Raw genomic sequence first — 22,526 nt, forward strand, 5'->3', positions numbered from 1 at the left:
GTTGTTGGTGGTCCACAGTCTACCCCGAAGCATGTGGCAGCTGCAGGATGATTACAGCAGAGGCCATGGATTCGCAGACTGCTGCCATAGAAACCTGGCATGCCAGAGGGAGAGTGCTGTCTCTTCGAGCTCCAAAAGACTTGGCAACTGGTTACAGCGAACCATCTGCCCAGGGCTAACCTGATACTATTAGGTTTGCTTTCTCACAGATCAGTGACATGCAATTCACTGACATGATGCTGTTCTCTTTCAGAATGGCAGATCTGCCTTTAAAGAAAAGATGATTACAGAGCATCAAACGTATGTGCGAGCACGGAACGATCGCCGCAAATATATAGCACTACTTCTGTTCAGCCCCACGGGTGTTGGAATAGTCTGTCCTTGGCCATTTACATATAAGGTGACTGATGATAGGTGTTATGAAGTGCTGGCAAAGATACCTGGTTGATGATCTTCCTTTCCTGCTGCATCACATCTAGAGGAGGAGGTGCGAGATTAAAATGGGTTGCTGAGGAGCAGAATCCACATGTGCCAAACAGGACCTTCCTTCTCTTCCTTATTTGGAAGAGCATTTCCACTGCAGTCTCTGAAAACTTGGGGGTTCTGTGCCCTTCAAACATTCTGCAAATATTTTCAATCTGCATCCAAAAAACACCTCGCGATGTCTAGCCCTTCAAATGCTGTAGGTGTGTAAATCCCACCGCAAAATGAGTAAGCTTCAACTCAAAAATGTTGTCAATGCAGGAATTTTCCCAGAATATTCAAATAAGGCTGACCCAGAAACCTCAGCAGGGTCAGCACTAGAGGCAGGCGGTAATCCCACCTTGCCACACTTCCCCAGGCAACCGCACCACACAGAAAAATCCAGGCAAATGCGTCTATGCAAATAAACAGATCAGTTTACTGAATTAAGCAATTCTGTCTTGTTTTCATCCTCAATAGCTTCCCCACATTGAGAGCTTTACGAAATTCTGGAGTGGTAAATTTCTCAGAATATTTAACAGAATTCACAGTTCCCAGGCTAGAATTAGATAAGAAATCATCAGAAGCATTCAGTGCCCTAGACAGGTCATCTAGGAACTGGTTGAACAGTGCCTTGTGGTCCAGCATATTGATGCTTTTCTGACAATCTTTCAAATCAGTCTTTCTTGAAAGGAGAGAACGTGGCCATGAAATCCACCTCGGTATTTTTGGCCGTTTAAAAAAAAAATGGTGTCCGTCTCGCTTCCGCCCACTTCCAGCACAGCGCTGTTCGCCATCTTGGAGAGAGCGATAGTGCAGGCGGCAGTATGCAGGGTAGGCAGAATGTGACGTCAGTCAGCATGTAACGCTGATATGACACGCAACTTGTCATTTTCCATGATGCCGCTCCATTCAATGCCTTTTCCACCATTGCTACATAAAGGGATACATCCAACTTGCAGGTTAATTGCTTATTGATTTTGTATTGGCTGTTGCAGTTTGTAGGAATACTGGGTTGCTGTAAGAGATTCCAAAAGTTGTTTGCGGCAGGTGGCACTGCTCGACGTTGGGAAGGCTTTGGCAGCTACTGGATTACCTGTGACTACAACATTTGCTCTCAGACATGGGGGCTCTACTTGCAGTAAACCTAGTGATGCAGCATGACAGGGAGATGGAGCAGAGGCCGCAAAGAAGACAAGCTGCTTACAAAGGGAGGAGGAGGAAGAAAGCTCTCAGCAGGATACCTTACCCACACCTAGGGTCTTCAGTGAGCACTTCTCCTACCTGCACTTAAGCCAGGAGCAGTGTGGTCAGCTGCTCCGCTTCACCAAAGTGGTGGTCTCAAAACTCTGCCATCACTTCGAACCAGACCTGGAGCCTCAGAGCAGGGCGACAATAGCTCTGCAGGTGACCCTTAAGGTGACCATGGCCCTGAATTATTTTGCCAATGGATCCTTCCAGTCTGGAACAGGTGACATAGCAAACACCTCGCAGTTCGCCATCCAACACTGCATCCGACGTACAGAGCCTCTGTACACTAGGAGAAGGGACTTCACTGTCTTCTTTCTAAGCAGAGAAGCAGGAGTAGCCAAGATATCGAGCTTCCCCATGGTCCAGGGTGCCATTGACTGCACACACATGGCTTTTCGGCCAGCACAGCTCAATGGTGAGATGTACCGTAACAGCAAAGGCTACCACTCACTCAATGTGCAGTTGGTGTGCAACCATGCCCAGCACATCATGATAGTGAATGCCCAGTATCCTGGCAGTAGTCATGATGCATTTATCCAGCGCCAGTCCAGTGTGCTAGCAATCTTCCAGCCACCACGTCAAACCTGAGGGTAGCTGCCCGGAGACAAAGGCTATCCACTCTACTCCTGGCTGACGACTCCCCTCCACAACCCCTCATATGGCCAGCACTCATATGAGAGCTTCCATAAGGAATGTCACTGAGCAAACAATCGGGGTGCTGAAGCAACTGTTCCACTGCGTCGAACGCTCGGGATGGGAGGGGGGGGGGGGGGGGGAGGACGAGGAAGAGGAAGAGGAAGAGAGGGAGGGAGGGGGTGGCCTGCAAATCCATGTTCTGGATAGGCTGTCTGTGAACCCATCATCAGACTCCACTTCCTCTGAATGAAACTCCAGATCTCCGTTGCTCAAAACTTCCCCACCTTACCATCCCTTCGTCACGGAACAGTACAGCATCCTCTTGACCAAAATGATGAAATGAAAGCTATCACAAAACAAATATTCCAAGCAAAATTTACAAATCAATCAATCCAATATTACATAACAAAGTCACTTAATCATCATTGTGAACTTCCTTAGTGCCTTTGCCTGTCCTAGTGCTCCTACGAAGTGCTACTCCAGTGGCTGTAGCATGGCTGGTGGAAGGCTGCTGACTTTGTGGGCGAGACTGCAGACAGCCTTGCAGGATGACCTAGAGCAGCTCTGGGCCTAGAAGGCCCGGTTGTAGATTACACCACCTCGGCATGGGCGGCAGCAGTTTGGACTGACTTGCTGACAGGCAACAGCAAGGTCACTGGTGGAGTAGCAGTGGTGAGAGGATGAATCAGGAGGACAGCAGGTTCGTGCTCCACAGAGCTACTGCCACTCCCCTGGGGCGGCGCCTCAGGATTCCTAGTAATCTGTTTTAAGGACAGATTGCTGGACTGCTGTGACACCCTGCAAGCCCCTTTTAACACTGGTAAACACAGTCATGATGGCAGCAGTCTGAGCGTGCATGGCAGAAAGCTAAGCCTGCATGACAGAAGTTTCCACTACAGCACTCAGATGTTGGGTCGCTTCCGCTTATGCTGCGATAGAAAACTAAGACAGCAGCCATCAGACCCTGCATCGTAGCTGGATCAACAAGTGTGCTAATAGAGTTGCTCATCACTTCCATCATAGAAATCATGGGCTCCAAGCTCCACACTCCACACAAAGCCCTGTGCAAAGTTGGTGCTGGACTTCTCTATGCTCCTCGACAATGACAACAGGCTATCTGGCAGACCTGTCAATGCACCAAACATTTAATATGTGCATGCCCATCACCTTTCTTCTATAGGCCGCCCCTTTGAAGTCCTCATCTGAGTCCTCTGCAGCAGAACTCGTATGCGACCTTGCCCTCTGGGGAGCTAACACCTGAGTTACCCTTAACCCTTGCCCTGGCAGCAGTCCACTCGTGCCCGGTAATTCACCACACGCAAATCCCACCTCTATACTACCCTCTAAAGTACGTGCAATTCCAGTATCTGAGCAGATGCCTGGGATCGAATGACAGTGTCTGTTCTTTTCCATCACTTTCCTCTTGCTCTTCCTGCACAGGCTCGCCATGTTGGAGTTCTTGGGTATCTGAAAGGAGAAAGGCACAAGGATAGGGTTGTGGTGAGGGCGTGTCGGAAAAGCAGGATGTGCATGAGATAAGTGGGTGCGAGTGAAGTGAAGCTATTAATGTGAGGTTTGAGTCATTATTGATGGAGATTGTTGGTAGGTGAGTGATGGGTGTGGTGCACTGAGCGATGGGTGTGGTGCACTGAGCAGCGTGTGAGGCTAGTGGTGCAGTTATTGGGAGATGGCTTTTGAAGATGCATTCACTGACCTGGGGGGAAAGCAGCTAGTGTGATTGTGGAATGAGGGGGCAGTGGGATGCGAGAAGGGGAATTACGTATGAGCATACCATCATCTTCAATGGTTTCAGCCTCGCTGATCGACAGGGGTCAGTGACGGTCCCTCCAATGATGTCGAGCACCAACTCCTCCAGCTGGGTACGGATATACAGGCTTTCTGTCCCCCTCTGGTTAGCTGCTGCTGCCTGCGATTATGAGCGACCTTGCTCTGGAAGAGAAAGGGAAGTGTGTCAGTGAGTGTGGTGCAATGTGTTTGGGTGACGTGCCTATCATGGTTGAACAGCTGGCAGTGTGCAAGTTGTGAGATGTGGGTGTGAGTCTTGCAGCAGTGAGGGTGAGGTGAAGCTATGATTGTGAGGTTTGAGTCGTGATTGATGGGGTTTGTTGGTAGGTGAGTGATGGGGTGTGGTGCATTTAGCAGTGAGGCTAGTAGTGCAGATGATGGGATATTGCTTTTGAAGATGTAATCACTGACCTGGACCAGTCGCGTGAGGTCATTGAATTTCTTTCGCCACTGGATCCAGGTCCTGGGGCAAGACTGCTGGCAGTGACCACTTTGGCTATCTGCTCCCACTAGCTTCTCACTGTGTCCAGAGGACCTCCTGGCCCCCTGCGGGTAGAGGACCAGTCTCCTCCTTTCTACCCTATCTCCCCCTTTCTACCCCTGTACTAAGGCAGAACTTCAGAACAGGTTTCTAATGTAGTGTGTCATTATGATCTTAAAAGATTTTGATTCTTATCTGAAAATACTAGATCTAGCACCTATTGTGCTGCCTGTCAGTGAGTAAATTGTTAGTTCAGTGCAGGAAAGATGGATGAGAGAAACAGATTGACAGAAACACTTAACTTGTTCAGATATTATTTCTAGTGAAAGCTAAGTAAACATTATTGTTGCAGTGTATGTAGTGTATGTAAACACCTTACTGTTCTGGAGTCATTATTTTCTGTATTATATAGGCATATTTTTAGCATTTTGAGGTGTTTATTTGGTCAGATATATTATGTATGTTAACTGGGTTTTACCTGCCACCGGAGGGCGCGACTGTCGGAGTCCTAATGGTCACTAGCAGACATGTGCAAGCCGTGTATATAATGTTGGCAGCCATGTTGAATCCTCACTTTGAGAATAAATAAACTGGAGTAAGGTCATGCCTGAACTAGCTCACTGTACTTAGCCTCGTGGAGTTATTCGATACTTAACAAGATACATTTACAATGACTCATAGCAGGGCTTTGTAAATAGCATTACAATGCACTGAAGAGTCCACGGTGAAGGTCGACATACTTTTCATGGAGTTCCTGTTTACTTAACAGGGTAAGGCTTAGCAAAAAATGAAAATCAGCCTGAAAATATTTGATAAAGAACCAACTCCTGTGTTAAGTTCTACATAGTTATCAAAAAAACAGTAAGAGTTACCCGATCTCAGCCAGGGTGTCAGTGGAGGTGCTACAATTGGACTCAGTGCTCTGGGGCTAGAGGGAAATAAAATCAGCCAGAGTTCTCACTTTATCAATATCCAGTAACTCCAAATGCAAAGTGCACATATGAGAGCGTAGGTTTGGGGCAACTGTGATGCCACCTTATTGAATAACAAAAACTTGCATTTATATAGCACCTTTAACGCACTTCACAGGAGCGACATCAAACAATATGTGACATCAAGCCACATCATGAGATATTCAGACAGAAAAAGGTAGGTTTTTAAGTAGCGCCTTAAAGGAGGACAGAGGTCGAGAAGCAGAGAGGTTTAGAGAAGGAATTCCAGAGCTTAAGAGCACAGGCAGCTGAAGGCATGGCCGCCAATGGTGGAGCGATTAAAATTGGAGATGTCCAAGAGGCCTGAATTGAAGCAGCAGAGAGATCTCAGAGGGTTGTAGGACTGGATGGGCGATGCCATGGATGGATTTGAAAACAAGGATGAGAATTTTTAAATTGAAGCATTGCTGAACTGGGAGCCAACGTAGGTCACAAGCACAAAGGTGATGGGTCAACCTTCTAATACTCACTGCCTAGCCTCACGTGTTAAGAATAACTACTCATGGAATCATAGCCTAGGAAGAGTCAGCACCTTCTCGAGAGGAGCGGATAAAGTTGGAATGGGGATGAAATAATAAAAATAGAAACCACACACGATTAACATCTGAAAACATTCTGAATTGAAGAAATGACATTTTAATTTATGTTCAGAATCTTAACTCACAGACATACAAATTTCCTTAGCTTTCCACAATAAAGTAATTCATATAATTTACATTGATACAAAATAAAACAAAGTACAGCTCACCAGAAACAATTATTGCATTAACTAAGTTAATCTGGCACACTATTTTTGCAGCACAGTATATTATATATCTCTCTCTCATAGATCTTTATCATCACTTTTCCTCAGAGAGTTCTATAATTAAACATTTGAGTGAATATGCACAAAATATTCAGGCTAAACTCTTTGAGATGTACAGTAGAATGAGAACAAGAGGCTGCTGTTCACCACAAAGAACCATGTAAACACAGAGTAAATTTAGCTTTATTCTGCTATGTTCAATTAAAAAGAAAGCAGTATACACACAGCAACACTAAGGCTTGTAGCAGAACAGAATGACTGGTAGTGATAAACTTAACGTCACTTTATTTTTTGTATCACTGCATAAAAAAGTGACAAAATATGGCACTAGTCTGTGCTGTTGTGGTTTGATTGAATGTTACTAACATTTTACCCCCAACATCTTGCTTGAAGTCCACTCTCAAAAATACTGGAACGTGAAATAATGGGCCCGTGCCTGAACCTGTGATTCCTGCACAGTGAGCTCCTATTTTCAATCATTTCATTGTGAATTTCATAAATTGAGACCCAAAGGCACATGGCAGCAAGTCTGCCAAAAGGACACAGGTGAGGCGCAAATGGGCCCAGGCCGCATTATACTGGAACAGTTAACCTGGTCACAGGCATAACTTGTTTATTTTTTAAAGAAAATATTTCATACATGCCAATCTAGAAAACAAGCAGAAGCTGACAAACAGCTGACACAGCCCCACAAAAAGCTGACAGCTCAAAAACAGCTGTGGCATGTGAAGGCAAAGAGTTAGACTGAGAGTGCAGTGGGCCATGGGCTCGTCATAACCGAAGCAACATTCAATCACTTTTACTGCAGTACATAAAAGCACAATTAGCAGCAGTGGTGATTTAGAAATTCATGTGGGGGATGTAAGTGCTGAAGGCATAAAAATTTGGTGCATTTATTGGGGGCTCTGTGCTTACTGTACGCAAGTGTGAATCTCAGTAGAATTTTCTTTTAATTAAATGGAACGCCTCATAACCCCACCCCCCTATCATAATTTCAAACCGTCGCAATTTCACAATTGCAGTGGCTAATTATAAAATAAAGCCAGTTCACATCAGGGAATATCCACCTTATCTCAAAAAAGCAGCTGCAACCAATATTTAAGAAAATAAATTTCACATAAGACAACAACCAGATATGGTGCATTGTAACCGCTGATTTGTTATTTGTAACTTCTTTGGAGGCAAACATGAGATAAACAGACCTGTAAGTGCTACTCTCAGAAATCAAAGGGGGAATTTTAACCCCCATTCCCAGTGGGAATGGTGCGGGAGGGTGTCAAAATGGTCAGGATGTGTTTCCTACACCCCCACCATTTTAACTAGCCTGAAATAAGGCACAGAAAGGCCACCCACCCCAGAGGTGCTGGGGCCTAATTTAAGTGGCAAGGTCACCGTGACGTGCGTAGTTTGCTACTTGCTTCCGCCCCTACACACCCCAATTATCACCCAGAGTTAAAATTGGGGTTCAAGAGCTAATTTTGCGTTTTTCTGTCTGAAAATTGCAAACAACAAACAAACGAGAAAGTAGCGTCTGACTGGTTCCAGGCTCATCTTCTGAATGATCTGACTGGTTTATACTGACAATCTCAATACCTGTGGAAAAGATTAATTTTCTTGTAAAACACTGACAGAGGTGTCAAAAAGCTGTCGGCCTGCTTGAAAAACTGATGGCTGGCATGCAAGATACTTTCTCTAAGCATTGATAAGTGTTTTACTAGGACTTATATTTTTTATGTTCTGTGAGACTAAGGAAGTATTCAGATACATATAGTGCAAATTGGATGAACATTGTAAATATATGCAATTCTTTACTGTTACAAAGAATTAAAAAAATTAGATCTAAAAAACTCAAATACAAGTTGTAAACAGCAGCAGACTAGATCAGCGAAATAAATTGTTCAACAGACAATATATCAAAACAACAGAATAAAATCAATGGAATTAAAATCGGGTGGGTTCTATAAAGAGCGGGAGATTTACTCGGGCCAGATTACTGCCCCAGTGATGAAGATTAAAATCTACCCCTATGTAGCCAAAGTCAGACTCAGGCACTCCAGATCCAGAAATTCACTGTAGCTACATGGTATGCTTAAATATGAGAGCACTTAGTGAGATTTGTCAAGAAGCTGCAGCTGGGTAAGATCAATAGGCAGTTTCTCACAAGTAAAAGCACAGTGATTGACGCACAATAATTTAGTTATCCCTCCCTTAAACATAGCAATATTGACCATTAATATAATGAGTTAATGCATCATTTATGCAATAAAAGAAAAACATTTTGGTTTTGAATTACATTTCTGCTTTTGGCAATGTGACATCATTTCCTGGCAGAATTTGAGAGATACCAGTATTAATCATGGCCACATTGTTATATTCATGACAGCACTGTTAATGTTACAGTTCCTTTTTGCCGTTTCAGGATAGCAACAGCCTGCTCGTGAGTGACACCTTCCAAACTTTCTCCATTTACAGCTAAAATCTGATCTCCTCGTTTTAACCTGCTGTCATCTGTTGCTGCTCCCTGCGAAAGGACAACAATAACCAATTCAGTTGGATCCAAGTTTCTGACAGTTTAGAACAGATTATTTTAATGCATATTTTGGTTTGCATCTCTGAACCAGCACATTTCTATCCTTTCAGAGGCCATGATAAAATACACCTAAGCATTCTACAGTTGCTATAACCCAATTACTTTGAGTTCGCCTCTTGTCAGCTGGCACAAATTGATTTCTTCAGCTGACAGCTTCATGAACACCCCCTGGTGGCTTACCATCCTCGTTTGAGATTATTTTTCAGTCATTCTGTTTCTATTAACTTATTCAATAAATGCTATGATTCCTTAGCGAAGATTACATAATGCCACATAACCAAAATGATTTTCACTTTAAAAATATCAGCTCCGCTGTTCTGATGATTAAGTGGGAAAATGCACTACCCAGTTTGGTACCGAACTATGTAAACCAGAGAAGGTCCCCTTCATCATGAGCTACGCAGGGTAGCAATTGAGTTGGTACAATAGTACTCATTAACCCTAGACTAAACAGAATTAAAAAAAAAATCAGCTTCTGATTTCTGTCCAGTGACAACCAGTGTTGGTAAAGTTAGGACTTGAGTCCACGGCTAAAGAGTCCTCTGACACTCGCTATCTACGCTCACACATAAAAAATGACACTTTAAATCAGGTACTGGACAGTGTCTGTGGAACTGCACTCCAGCAACAGTAACATAGTCCTGAGAACAGAGAGGAAAATTAAGAAAAAGTCATCTGTGTTCCTTTGTATGTGGCAGAATAATGCTCAATTTAAATTTTATAGTCATTACATTTCCCTTTTAGGTTGTATTTTTTCTAAAAACAAAAATCTGTCTCCACCATTGAAATTAGAAGTTATTGAAAAAACTATTGTACTTCCAGCTTTAGGAACTGGGTGTCGAGCTTAAATCGACAAGACAAAAGCCGTTTTTGATGGCTATAAGAGCCCTATGAGAAATAAGTTTCTGTAACCTCACCCAGTTCTCAGTTGTAATTTGTCCCTTGCAAACCAATTTCAGACTAAATGGGTGGTCAAAGTTAAAGAAAACAAATGGAGAGATGGCATGAGAAGTCCCATAGTAGAAATATTTTCACAGATCAGGTTGACCTGCAAAAATATTTTTTTAGCGAATATAAACGATTCTGCAGTATTTTTAATAAGAGTCTAACAACAAAGAGAACTATTGCTGCTTTCTGATGCAATGTTTGAATACCAGCAGGGAAATTTATCACAAATTACACAATTACCTTGGCAAACACTGTTTTAACATAGATTGGCAGATCTCCATGGGGGCTTCCATGTCCTCCAACAATACTGAACCCTAGTCCATCCGGTCCTTTCTCTAAAGTTATGATCATGTACTGTGGAGGTCTGAATGATAAAAGTACAGCTTATTCATAATGTTTATGTATACTGTACAATTATTTTTATTGTTAGAGTACTATCCTTCAGACTGAAAAATTACACAAATTTTAACAAATTTAGAACAGGAACTGAACCTGAAAAACAACACATTGCTTCCTCCGTCAATAGTGAGCAGAATATGTACATAAATCAGGTTTTTGCTTTGAAACTCAGTGTAATACATCTCCTGCGGCATTGCTCAAAGTGAGGTGGAAGACATGCTGTTGGAGAATGAGGGGTTAGAATTCCATGTAATGCAAAATGGGGCAGATTTTGTGGTGGGTATGACGGCATACTCTGATACTGCCTTTGAAATTGACCGCAAGGTCAAGATTTCTTCATGCGCTTGCATGAAATCCTGAACTTGCGATCTGTCAAGTTACAACTTGACAGATGATCTGCACTGACGGGGAAATAGTCATTGCTGGCGTGGAGTTGGGTTAATTGCCCAAGTGCCAGCAATTATAGACAAATGTGTTACGGTTAGTGAAAGCAGGCACAGGAGCCTGTTTCACTGCGAAAAGAACCACCTTTCTGTTCCTTTGCAGGTTATGTGTGATGATTAATGAAGCCACATTAATGGTGAAAATAATAAGAGCGTGCTTGCAGCCAGAATGTCTTCTCTTTAAAAGTTGGCAACTGTGGTTAAAAAATATTGAGACTATAAATCCTCTTTAGATGTGGTTCAGCAATAGCCAAAATGCTTTGAGTGTATTTAAAAAAAAAATTTATCAAAAGTTTTTTTCATTTTAAACAGGCAGTAATATAATTTGATATCTTGAATAAATACGGTACAATTTACTGTAATACAGTTTAATCAATGAAAATAAAAAATCTAGTATCAATTTGCACCCTCCCATTACATGTAAAAGCACCCTCTTCTTTCCCTGAAGTTGTGGATTGTGGAAATGTCTGGAAGAAGAAAATCTGGCGGTAAAGCTCAGGCCAAGGCAAAGTCTCGCTCCTCCCAGGCCAGACTGCAGTTCCCTGTGGTCTGTGTTCACAGGCTCCCGTTAAAGGGGAACTACGCTGAGCGTGTGGGTGCCGGAGCCCCAGTCTACATGGCTGCTGTGCTCCTTAGTTCATTAAAAGGAGTGGTGAGCAGCAGCCTGGGAGCAGCATGGAGACATACTACTCCAAGGGGCAGCACGAGCTGCGACGGCAGTGAAGAGTAACGTCATCAAGGTCCAGGTCAGTGATTGAAGCGTGGGCAGATACAGCAGGAATGGCGAGGTCGGGGTGATGGAGCGGCAAGAGACTGTGGAGGGACGTGATCGGGGCCCAGGGCAGCACGGGCCAGCCCACACCGCGATATGTGAGCGCACTAGGTCCGTGCAGCAGAGCAGGTCTCCAGTCGTCTTGGATAATCCTTGCCACTGGACCAAGACCTAGTTCCGTCAAGCCCATGTGGTGGCTGGTGTGCAACGGCCACCACAGGTTAAAAAAATCCACGCACAGGCATCTTCCACCCTTCAGGATGTAGTTCAGGACCTGGAATATTAGGTCCTTCATCGGAACACCTGTGAATTTATCCTTTTTTGGCGTGGAATCAAGTCATCCTCGTTTCGAGGGACTGCCTATGATGATGATGATGATGAAAAGCACCCTCCTTTATCCTCTGTTACCTTATTCGATAACTTTATTTCCCTGTATACCAGTTATATGCCATTGAACAATTAACTGTAAAAGCTTGATGCTGATTCCCACATATCTGTCAGGAGGAAACGTGCCGCTTCCACTGATTGGAGCAGCAGGCTCACGTAATCCTAGGTACGCTTTCGCACTTACTGCGTTCCTGGGATTCGTGGGCCATTACACATACCCTCAAGTATGCAGTGTCAGAAATAAATTTGCGATGGAGGGTACCATCAGGAAAGTTCGTATTCTATTCAAATGTCGGCAGTGTACTCCATAGATACACCGCCGACTGCAAAATCTGCCCCAATGTGTTACCTAATACAAGTGGGACACTCTTGATAATCCAACTTTTTGTGCATTATTTTGTGTCTTTATGTTGGTTGTTACATTTTAATACAGGTACAATATCCCGAATCCGGCAACCTTGGGGCCGAGGCCAAGCCGGTTTTCGTATTTTTCTGGATTTTGAGTCAGACATTAAAACAGCGCGCAAATCAGGTCGGGTCGGGTCAGGTCGGGTCACACTTAGGTCAGGGTTGAGGGTGATTCGGTAATGCTCAGACCGATCGCATGTCAGATGACTCCATCTGCAATGCACTTTTCTAAAAAAATGTCCGGTTTTTGGACAATTCCAGTTTTTGGAGTTCCAGATTTGGGATGTTGTACCTGTACTACCATTTTTCAGCTTATTTTCATGCTGAGATTCTTTTTTTTTTAAACATTTGGATTAATTTAATTTATTATTTTTAAACTTGAAACTTCACCTCTGAGATTTTACTGCTTATATTACAAGCTGCTTTACTTTTTGTTATAAAAAGCTACTTTAAAAAAATTATTTTACGTTGTATATCTTTTATATTCCCATTCCTTCTTTTATTATTGCTCTTACTAGTTCTCTGTTATTATTTCCTGTTCCCATTCACTCACTGTTTCTCTTGTAACACATTTTCCCCATTCCATATTTCACATGCACACAATGTGGTAAGTAAGAGAACTGCTGAGAACAATTGCAAATTTCTTCTCTTGGGCAAAACAAAAAAAATTACAAGTTTCCTGAGCCGTTTTGTGAGCGGTCTCCCTTTAAGGACTGCTGGTTAGGCTGCTCAGTGCCTGGTGCAAATAGTCGGTGCTTGTACAGCGGATGCTTCACCCATTTATAGCTGAAAATTTCAATTGGGGTTGTACATTTAGCATAAGACTTCGATTTACATATTTAAGCAGCTTTCTGCTTGTTTCAGGCAGGCTGGCTGCTCACCCATTTATAGGCCCATCTGAAAATGTGATTATATGCAGGCTTTGGGTGTTAATGGGGAGGCTGTGGTTTTGTGTGAAATAAAAGAGCTTTGTCAAGCTTCTCAAACCATCAGTGCCTGAAACTTAAATTGGGAGGTTTGTTCAGGAAAAAAAACTTCCTCTGGTATAATTGTAAATTTGTAATTTACATTCTTGTTCCGAGACTAATAGCAGTGGCTCAAGGGCAGGTGTTAATATAATTTCACAGTGAAATGGGCTATGAATGTCAGCTCGGCTCAGTTCGTAACATTCTTGCCTCTGAGTCTCTGGGTCAGAAGTTTGTGGGTTCAAGCTTTACTTCAGGACTTCAGCACATAATTTAAGTTGATTCTTCAATGCAGTACTGAGGAAGTGTTGCACTGTTGGAGGTGCTTTTGGATAAACTGACCCATCGGCCTGTTCTGGTGGTACAGGCAATGTTAAGGATACATGGCACCATTCAAAGAACAGGGAGTTCTTCTGGTGACCTAGGCAACATTCGTCCATGAACCAACACACCTGGCAATTCATCTAATTTTCTATTTGTATGGCCATGCTGTGCACAAATTGGCTGCAACTTTTGGTTACATCAAAATGGTGACTCGCTTCAACAGTAATTAATTGCAGTGAATGTCATTTGGGATGATTTTGAGAATGTGATGAGATACTAAAGAAATGAAAATTCTTCTTTATTGTTTCTATGCCAGTGATTAAAATTTACCTTTTTAATTAAGTAGTCTCCAATGACATTTGAATGGTTGCGTTAATGGTATTTTTGCCTGTACTGCACTGACTGTGAGCAAAGTAAGCTGATTGTTTATGGAATTGAAGAGACACAAAATTGAAATCCTATGTGTGTAGAGAATTGCAGAGGCAAATAAATAAACACAAAGTAACAAGGCCTGGACTGGCTCTAGCCGGTTACATAACAACAACTTTTATTTATGTAGCACCTTTAACGTAGTAAACTGTCCCAAGGCGCTTCACAACAGTGTTACAAGACAAAACAGATAAATGTGACACCGAGCCACAAAAGAAGAAATTAAGGCAGATGACCAAAAAGCTTGGTTAAAGAGGTAGATTTTAAGGAGTGTCTTAAAGGAGGAAAGAGAGGTAGAGAGGCGGAGAGGTTTAGGGAGGGAGTTCCAGAGCTTGGGGCCCAAATAGCTGAAGGCACGGCCACCGATGGTTGAGCAGTTATAATCAGGGATGTTCAAGAAGCCAGAATTTGAGGCTGAGAAAGATTAGAGAGAGAGGGAGGGGCAAGGCCATGGAGTAATTTGTAAACAAGGATGAGAATTTTGAAATCAAGGCGTTGTTTAACCGGGAGCCAATGTAGGTCAGAAAGCACAGGGGCAATGAGTGATCGCGACTTGGTACGAGTTAGTACACGGGCTGCTGAGTGTTGGATGACCTCGAGTTTACGCAGTGTAGAATGTGTGATGCCGGCCAGGAGTGAGTTGGAAAAGTCAAGTCTAGATAGTGATAGTGATAGGGGATTCAATTGTAAGGGGAATAGATAGGCGTTTCTGCGGCCGCAACCGAGACTCCAGGATGGTATGTTGCCTCCCTGGTGCAAGGGTCAAGGATGTCTCGGAGCGGGTGCAGGACATTCTAAAAAGGGAGGGAGATCAGCCAGTTGTCGTGGTGCACATTGGTACCAACGACATAGGTAAAAAAAAGGGATGAGGTTCTACGAAACGAATTTAAGGAGCGAGGAGCTAAATTAAAAAGTAGGACCTCAAAAGTAGTAATCTCGGGATTGCTACCAGTGCCACGTGCTAGTCAGAGTAGGAATCGCAGGATAGCACAGATGAATACGTGGCTTGAGCAGTGGTGCAGCAGGGAGGGATTCAAATTCCTGGGGCATTGGAACCGGTTCTGGGGGAGGTGGGACCAGTATAAACCGGACGGTCTGCACCTGGGCAGGACCGGAACCAATGTCCTAGGGGGAGTGTTTGCTAGTGCTGTTGGGGAGGAGTTAAACTAATATGGCAGGGGGATGGGAACCAATGCAGGGAGACAGAGGGAAACAAAAAGGAGGCAAAAGCAAAAGACAGAAATGAGATGAAGAAAAGTGGAGGGCAGAGAAACCCAAGGCAAAGAACAAAAAGGGCCATTGTACAGCAAAATTCTAAAAGGACAAAGGGTGTTAAAAAAACAAGCCTGAAGGCTTTGTGTCTTAATGCAAGGAGTATCCGCAATAAGGTGGATGAATTAACTATGCAAATAGATGTTAACAAATATGATGTGATTGGGATTACGGAGACGTGGCTCCAGGATGATCAGGGCTGGGAACTCAACATCCAGGGGTATTCAACATTCAGGAAAGATAGAATAAAAGGAAAAGGAGGTGGGGTAGCATTGCTGGTTAAAGAGGAAATTAAGGCAATAGTTCAGAAGGACATTAGCTTGGATGATGTGGAATCTATATGGGTAGAGCTGCAGAACACCAAAGGGCAAAAAACATTAGTGGGAGTTGTGTACAGACCTCCAAACAGGAGTAGTGATGTTGGGGAGGGCATCAAACATGAAATTAGGGGTGCGTGCAATAAAGGTGCAGCAGTTATAATGGGTGACTTTAATATGCATATAGATTGCGCTAACCAAACTGGAAGCAATACGGTGGAGGAGGATTTCCTGGAGTGCATAAGGGATGGTTTTTTAGACCAATATGTCGAGGAACCAACTAGGGGGGAGGCCATCTTAGACTGGGTGTTGTGTAATAAGAGAGGATTAATTAGCAATCTCGTTGTGCGAGGCCCCTTGGGGAAGAGTGACCATAATATGGTGGAATTCTGCATTAGGATGGAGAATGAAACAGTTAATTCAGAGACTATGGTCCAGAACTTAAAGAAGGGTAACTTTGAAGGTATGAGGTGTGAATTGACTAGGATAGATTGGCGAGTGATACTGAAGGGGTTGACTGTGGATGGGCAATGGCAGACATTTAGAGACCGCATGGATGAACTACAACAATTGTACATTCCTGTCTGGCGTAAAAATAAAAAAGGGAAGGTGGTTCAACTATGGCTATCAAGGGAAATCAGGGATAGTATTAAAGCCAAGGAAGTGGCATACAAATTGGCCAGAAATAGCAGCGAACTCAGGGACTGGGAGAAATTTAGAACTCAGCAGAGGAGGACAAAGGGTTTGATTAGGGCAGGGAAAATGGAGTACGAGAAGAAGCTTGCAGGGAACATTAAGACGGATTGCAAAAGTTTCTATAGATATGTAAAGAGAAAAAGGTTAGTAAAGACAAACGTAGGTCCCCTGCAGTCAGAATCAGGGGAAGTCATAATGGGGAACAAAGAAATGGCGGACCAATTGAACAAGTACTTTGGTTCGGTATTCACTAAGGAGGACACAAACAACCTTCCGGATATAAAAGGGTTCGGAGGGTCTAGTAAGGAGGAGGAACGGAGTGAAATCCTTATTAGTCTGGAAATTGTGTTGGGGAAATTGATGGGATTGAAGGCCTATAAATCCCCAGGGCCTGATGGACTGCATCCCAGAGTACTTAAGGAGGTGGCCTTGGAAATAGTGGATGCATTGACAGTCATTTTCCAACATTCCATCGACTCTGGATCAGTTCCTATGGAGTGGAGGGTAGCCAATGTAACCCCACTTTTTAAGAAGGGAGGGAGAGAGATAGCAGGTAATTATAGACCGGTCAGCCTGACATCGGTAGTGGGTAAAATGATGGAATCAATTATTAAGGATGTCATAGCAGCGCATTTGGAAAGAGGTGATATGATAGGTCCAAGTCAGCATGGATTTGTGAAAGGGAAATCATGCTTGACAAATCTTCTGGAATTTTTTGAGGATGTTTCCAGTAGAGTGGACAAGGGAGAACCAGTTGATGTGGTATATTTGGACTTTCAGAAGGCTTTCGACAAGGTCCCACACAAGAGATTAATGTGCAAAGTTAAAGCACATGGGATTGGGGGTAGTGTGCTGACATGGATTGAGAACTGGTTGTCAGACAGGAAGCAAAGAGTAGGAGTAAATGGGGACTTTTCAGAATGGCAGGCAGTGACTAGTGCGGTACCGCAAGGTTCTGTGCTGGGGCCCCAGCTGTTTACACTGTACATTAATGATTTAGACGAGGGGATTAAATGTAGTATCTCCAAATTTGCGGATGACACTAAGTTGGGTGGCAGTGTGAGCTGCGAGGAGGATGCTATGAGGCTGCAGAGTGACTTGGATAGGTTAGGTGAGTGGGCAAATGCATGGCAGATGAAGTATAATGTGGATAAATGTGAGGTTATCCACTTTGGTGGTAAAAACAGAGAGACAGACTATTATCTGAATGGTGACAGATTAGGAAAAGGGGAGGTGCAACGAGACCTGGGTGTCATGGTACATCAGTCATTGAAGGTTGGCATGCAGGTACAGAAGGCGGTTAAGAAAGCAAATGGCATGTTGGCCTTCATAGCGAGGGGATTTGAGTACAGGGGCAGGGAGGTGTTTCTACAGTTGTACAGGGCCTTGGTGAGGCCACACCTGGAGTATTGTGTACAGTTTTGATCTCCTAACCTGAGGAAGGACATTCTTGCTATTAAGGGAGTGCAGTGAAGGTTCACCAGACTGATTCCCGGGATGGTGGGACTGACCTATCAAGAAAGACTGGATCAACTGGGCTTGTATTCACTGGAGTTCAGAAGAATGAGAGGGGACCTCATAGAAACGTTTAAAATTCTGACGGGGTTAGACAGGTTAGATGCAGGAAGAATGTTCCCAATGTTGGGGAAGTCCAGAACCAGGGGACACAGTCTAAGGATAAGGGGTAAGCCATTTAGGACCGAGATGAGGAGGAGTTTCTTCACCCAGAGAGTGGTGAACCTGTGGAATTCTCTACCACAGAAAGTTGTTGAGGCCAATTCACTAAATATATTCAAAAAGGAGTTAGATGAAGTCCTTACTACTAGGGGGATCAAGGGGTATGGTGAGAAAGCAGGAATGGGGTACTGAAGTTGCATGTTCAGCCATGAACTCATTGAATGGCGGTGCAGGCTAGAAGGGCCGAATGGCCTACTCCTGCACCTATTTTCTATGTCTATGTCTAGAGGTAACAAAGGCATGAATGAGGGTTTCAGCAGCAGAACAGCTGAGGCAGGGTCAGAGGCAAACAATGTTACGGAGGTGGAAAAGTGTGGTTTTAGTTATGCTGTGGATATGTAGCTGGAAACTCATTTCAGGGTCAAATATGACAGTTAGGTTGCGACCAGTCTTATTCACCCTCAGACTGATGCTGGTGAGAGGGATGGAGTAAGTGGTTAGGGAACGTAGTTTGTGGCGAGGACCAAAGAAATTGGCTTCGGTCTTCCCAATATTTAATTGGAGAAAATTTCTGCTCATCCAGTACTGGACAAGCAATCTGACAAGTTAGGTACCAAGCAGGGGTCGAGAAAAGTGGAGGAGAGGTAGAGCTGGGTGCCGTCAGCGTACATGTGGAAACTGACTCCGTGTTTTCGGATGGTATCGCTAAGGCGCAGCATATAGATGAGAAATAAGAGGGTGGCCAAAGACAAATCCTTGGGGGAACACCAGAGGTAACAACCCGGGAGTGGGAAGAGAAGCCATTGCAGGAGATTTTCTGGCTACGATTAGATATATAAGAATGGAACCAAGCTAGTGCAGTCCCACCTAGCTGGACTTTGGTGTTGGAGGAGGATGGAATGATCAACTGTGTCAAAGGCTGCAGACAGGTCCAGAAGGACAAGGAGGGATAGGTTACCTTTGTCACACTCACAAAGGATGTAAGTTGTGACTCTGAGGAGAGCCGCGTCAGTACTGTGGCAGAGGCGAAAACCAGATTGAAGGGATTCAAACTTGGAATTCATGGAAAGTTGGTCACGGATTTGAGAAGCGACAACATGTTCAAGTACTTTGGACAGGAAAGGGAGGTTGGAGATGGGGCGAAAGCTAGCAAGCAAAGTGGGGTCAAGGGTTGTTTTTTTTGAGAGGGGTGATGACAACAGATTACATTGCACATAACTTTTCATTTTACTAATCTAGTTTGTTTCTTCAACTAATGCTGCCTTGTTTTGTCACTTGAACTTTATTCTGTTTTTAATCATAGTTTTGCCATTCAAGTGCACTACACAACAGGAATAAAATTTTAAGAATTTTATATATTTAATTATAAGTACTGCACAGTTTCTGAGTGCTCTGTTCTGTACATAATGCCAAAATGTACACTTGACAGAAATGGGGGTGGAAAATCTTTAATGGAACAACATATTTTCATAGGATAAGATTTGTGGAAGACAGTATTTTTGCATGCATGCAAAGCCATATCTAACTCCCATCTCTTAGCGCAGAATATCATACATACAGGGCCAGAGATGATTTGCCTTATACTTACTCTGGGTCTTCTGGACGAATGTCAGATGGCGAGTTCAAGTTGGAACCAGTTGACATATGTTCAAGCTGGCTTGCGATAGCAGTGATATTTGTGTCAGCTATAACCTAAAAATAAAGCAAAAAAGACTCAGGTTAGTTAAAAACAGGAAAAGTTGAATGACTGGAAAACTGGTTGAATAGTGCCATCTATAAGAAGCATTCTATAAGGTAAAATAGGCCATCCTGGGCAACATGACTCAAGTGGTAGGAACACCTGACTTCATGATTTGGACACCCACAGCAGAGTCAGTGGACAAGTAGCATAAGAACATAAGAATTAGCAACAGGAGTAGGCCATCTAGCCCCTCGAGCCTGCACCGCCATTCAACAAGATCATGGCTGATCTGGCCGTAGACTCAGCTCCACTTACGCGCCCGCTCCCCATAACCCTTAATTCCCTTATTGGTTAAAAATCTATCTATCTGTGATTTGAATACATTCAATGAGCTAGCCTCAACAGCTTCCTTGGGCAGAGAATTCCACAGATTCACAACCCTCTGGGAGAAGAAATTCCCTCTCAACTCTGTTTTAAATTGGCTCCCCCGTATTTTGAGGCTGTGCCCCCTAGTTCGAGTCTCCCCGACCAGTGGAAACAACCTCTCTGCCTCTATCTTGTCTATCCCTTTCATTATCTTAAATGTTTCTATAAGATCACCCCTCATCCTTCTGAACTCCAATGAGTAAAGACCCACTCTTCTCAATCTATCATCATAAGGTAACCCCCTCATCTCTGGAATCAGCCTAGTGAATCGTCTCTGTACCCCCTCCAAAGCTAGTATATCCTTCCTTCAGTAAGGTGACCAAAACTGCATGCAGTACTCCAGGTGCGGCCTCACCAATACCCTATACAGTTGCAGCAGGACCTCCCTGCTTTTGTACTCCATCCCTCTTGCAATGAAGGCCAACATTCCATTCGCCTTCCTGATTACCTGCTGCACCTGCAAACTAACTTTTTGGGATTCATGCACAAGGACCCCCAGGTCCCTCTGCACCGCAGCATGTTGTAATTTCTCCCCATTCAAATAATATTCCCTTTTACTGTTTTTTTTCCCCCCAAGGTGGATGACCTCACACTTTCCGACATTGTATTCCAGCAGAATGGATAGCTAGCTGGCGTCAAGACAGAAAGCAGAGAGTAGGCAGTAAAGATAGCTGTTAGTTGTAGAAAGTGCTGGGACCACTGTTGTTCACAATTTATATTAAGGATTTAGACTTTGGAATCAAAAACACAATTTCTAAATTTGCAGATGACACCAAATTGGAGGTGATGGTCAACATTGAGGAGGACTGCAACAAATTAATAAACTTGCAGAATAGGCATATAATTGGCAAATGAAGTTCAACACAGATAAATATGAGTTATTACATTTTGGTAGGAAGAATAGGGAGGCCACGTATTACTTGGAGGGTGAGAGTCTAGGAGGAACAAAGGAATCTCGGAGTACAAATACACCAATCACTAAAAGTTGCGACACAGGTTAGCAAGGCCATAAAAAAATCAAACCAAGCACTCGGGTTTATATCTAGAGGTTTAGAATTGAAAAGTAGGGAAGTTATGCTAAACCTGTATCGAACCTTGGTTAGACCACACTTGGTGTACTGCGTACAGTTCTGGTCGCCACATTATAAAAAGGATATTGATGTACTGGAGAAGGTGTGGAGAAGATTTACAAGGATGATACAAGAAATGTGAGGGTATACATATCAGGAAAGGATGAACAGGCTGGGTCTCTTTTCTCTTGAAAGGCAGCAGCTGAGGTCTTTAAAATTATGAAAGATTTTGATAGAGTGGCTGGAGAGAGAATGTTTCCACTTGTGGGGAAGAGCATAACTAGAGACCATCAATATAAGATAGTCACTAAGAAATCCAATAGGGAATTCAGAAGAAAATTCTTTACCCAAAGAGTGGTGAGAATGTGGAACTCACTGCCACATGGAGTGGTTGAAGCGAGCACTATAGATGCATTTAATGGGAGACAAGACAAGCATATGAGGGAGAGGGGAATAGAGGGTTATGCTGATAGATTTAGATGAGGAAAGACAGAAGGAGGCTCGAGTGAAGTATAAATGCCAGCATGGACTGGTTGGGCCAAATGGCTTGATCCTGTGCAGTAAATCCTACGTAAGCTATCTGAGACTCAAACTTGTTTGCTACGAAAGACGTTAAAGAGAGACTTGAATTTACAAGTTCATCACGTCTCTCAGATACACAAGGTGCTTCACATTCAATGATTGCTTTGAAATGTATTGACTGTTCTTAGGTAGGAAAATGTGGCATAGCAAGATCACACAAGGAGTAATGAGATGAAAGACAATTTAATCTGTTTTTCATTGTGTTGATTGCAAGATGAATGTTGGCTAGGACTGCTTCTCTTTGAATAATATCATGCAATATTTATCAGCCACCCGAATCATTGGAAAGGGTAGACAGAGTCTCAGTTTAACACCCCATCCAAAGGACAAAAACTGCAATAATGTCTGAATTGAGTTATGGTGATTATTCCTGAAACTGCAGAGATATAAATGAGGGTGAACCTCTCTGCTGCAGGAGGAGTGGGGGCAGGTGGCTCTCTATGGGAGAAATATCATTGAGGCATGAGGAGGAGAGAGAGGGGAAATATTGTATTATTGATACAGTATGATGAAGGAAATATACAGCCCAGTTATTAAATGCATTAGAGCTACATTTTTAAATCTTCGGGTTAGAAATTGGCCTCCTTTGCTTTGCGCCCCCCATTAGCGCCTCCGGAGGGGGCGATAAGAGGGCACTACCGGCTCTGCGACCAGGCACGGCAACAGTACCGATGCCCACAAACTTGCCGTGGAGGTGTCCGGCAGTG

The 22,526-nt window shown here is 43.5% G+C and overlaps 1 protein-coding gene across 1 annotated transcript in view; it reads right to left on the reverse strand.

The window, feature by feature from the left end:
- Window positions 1-6,268: 6,268 nt before the first annotated feature.
- patj (PATJ crumbs cell polarity complex component) overlaps window positions 6,269-22,526 on the reverse strand; it is a 446,032-nt gene continuing 429,774 nt past the window's right edge. Inside the window, exons 42-44 of the mRNA XM_070888230.1 lie at window positions 19,649-19,752; window positions 10,212-10,335; window positions 6,269-8,954 (exon numbers count right to left, since the gene is read on the reverse strand). Coding sequence (XP_070744331.1) covers window positions 8,808-8,954; window positions 10,212-10,335; window positions 19,649-19,752 — 375 coding nt within the window. The 3' untranslated portion in view covers window positions 6,269-8,807. The remainder of the gene's footprint in view (window positions 8,955-10,211; window positions 10,336-19,648; window positions 19,753-22,526) is intronic.

Source organism: Pristiophorus japonicus, chromosome 8, assembly GCF_044704955.1.
Source record: "Pristiophorus japonicus isolate sPriJap1 chromosome 8, sPriJap1.hap1, whole genome shotgun sequence".
Taxonomy (NCBI): domain Eukaryota; kingdom Metazoa; phylum Chordata; class Chondrichthyes; family Pristiophoridae; genus Pristiophorus; species Pristiophorus japonicus.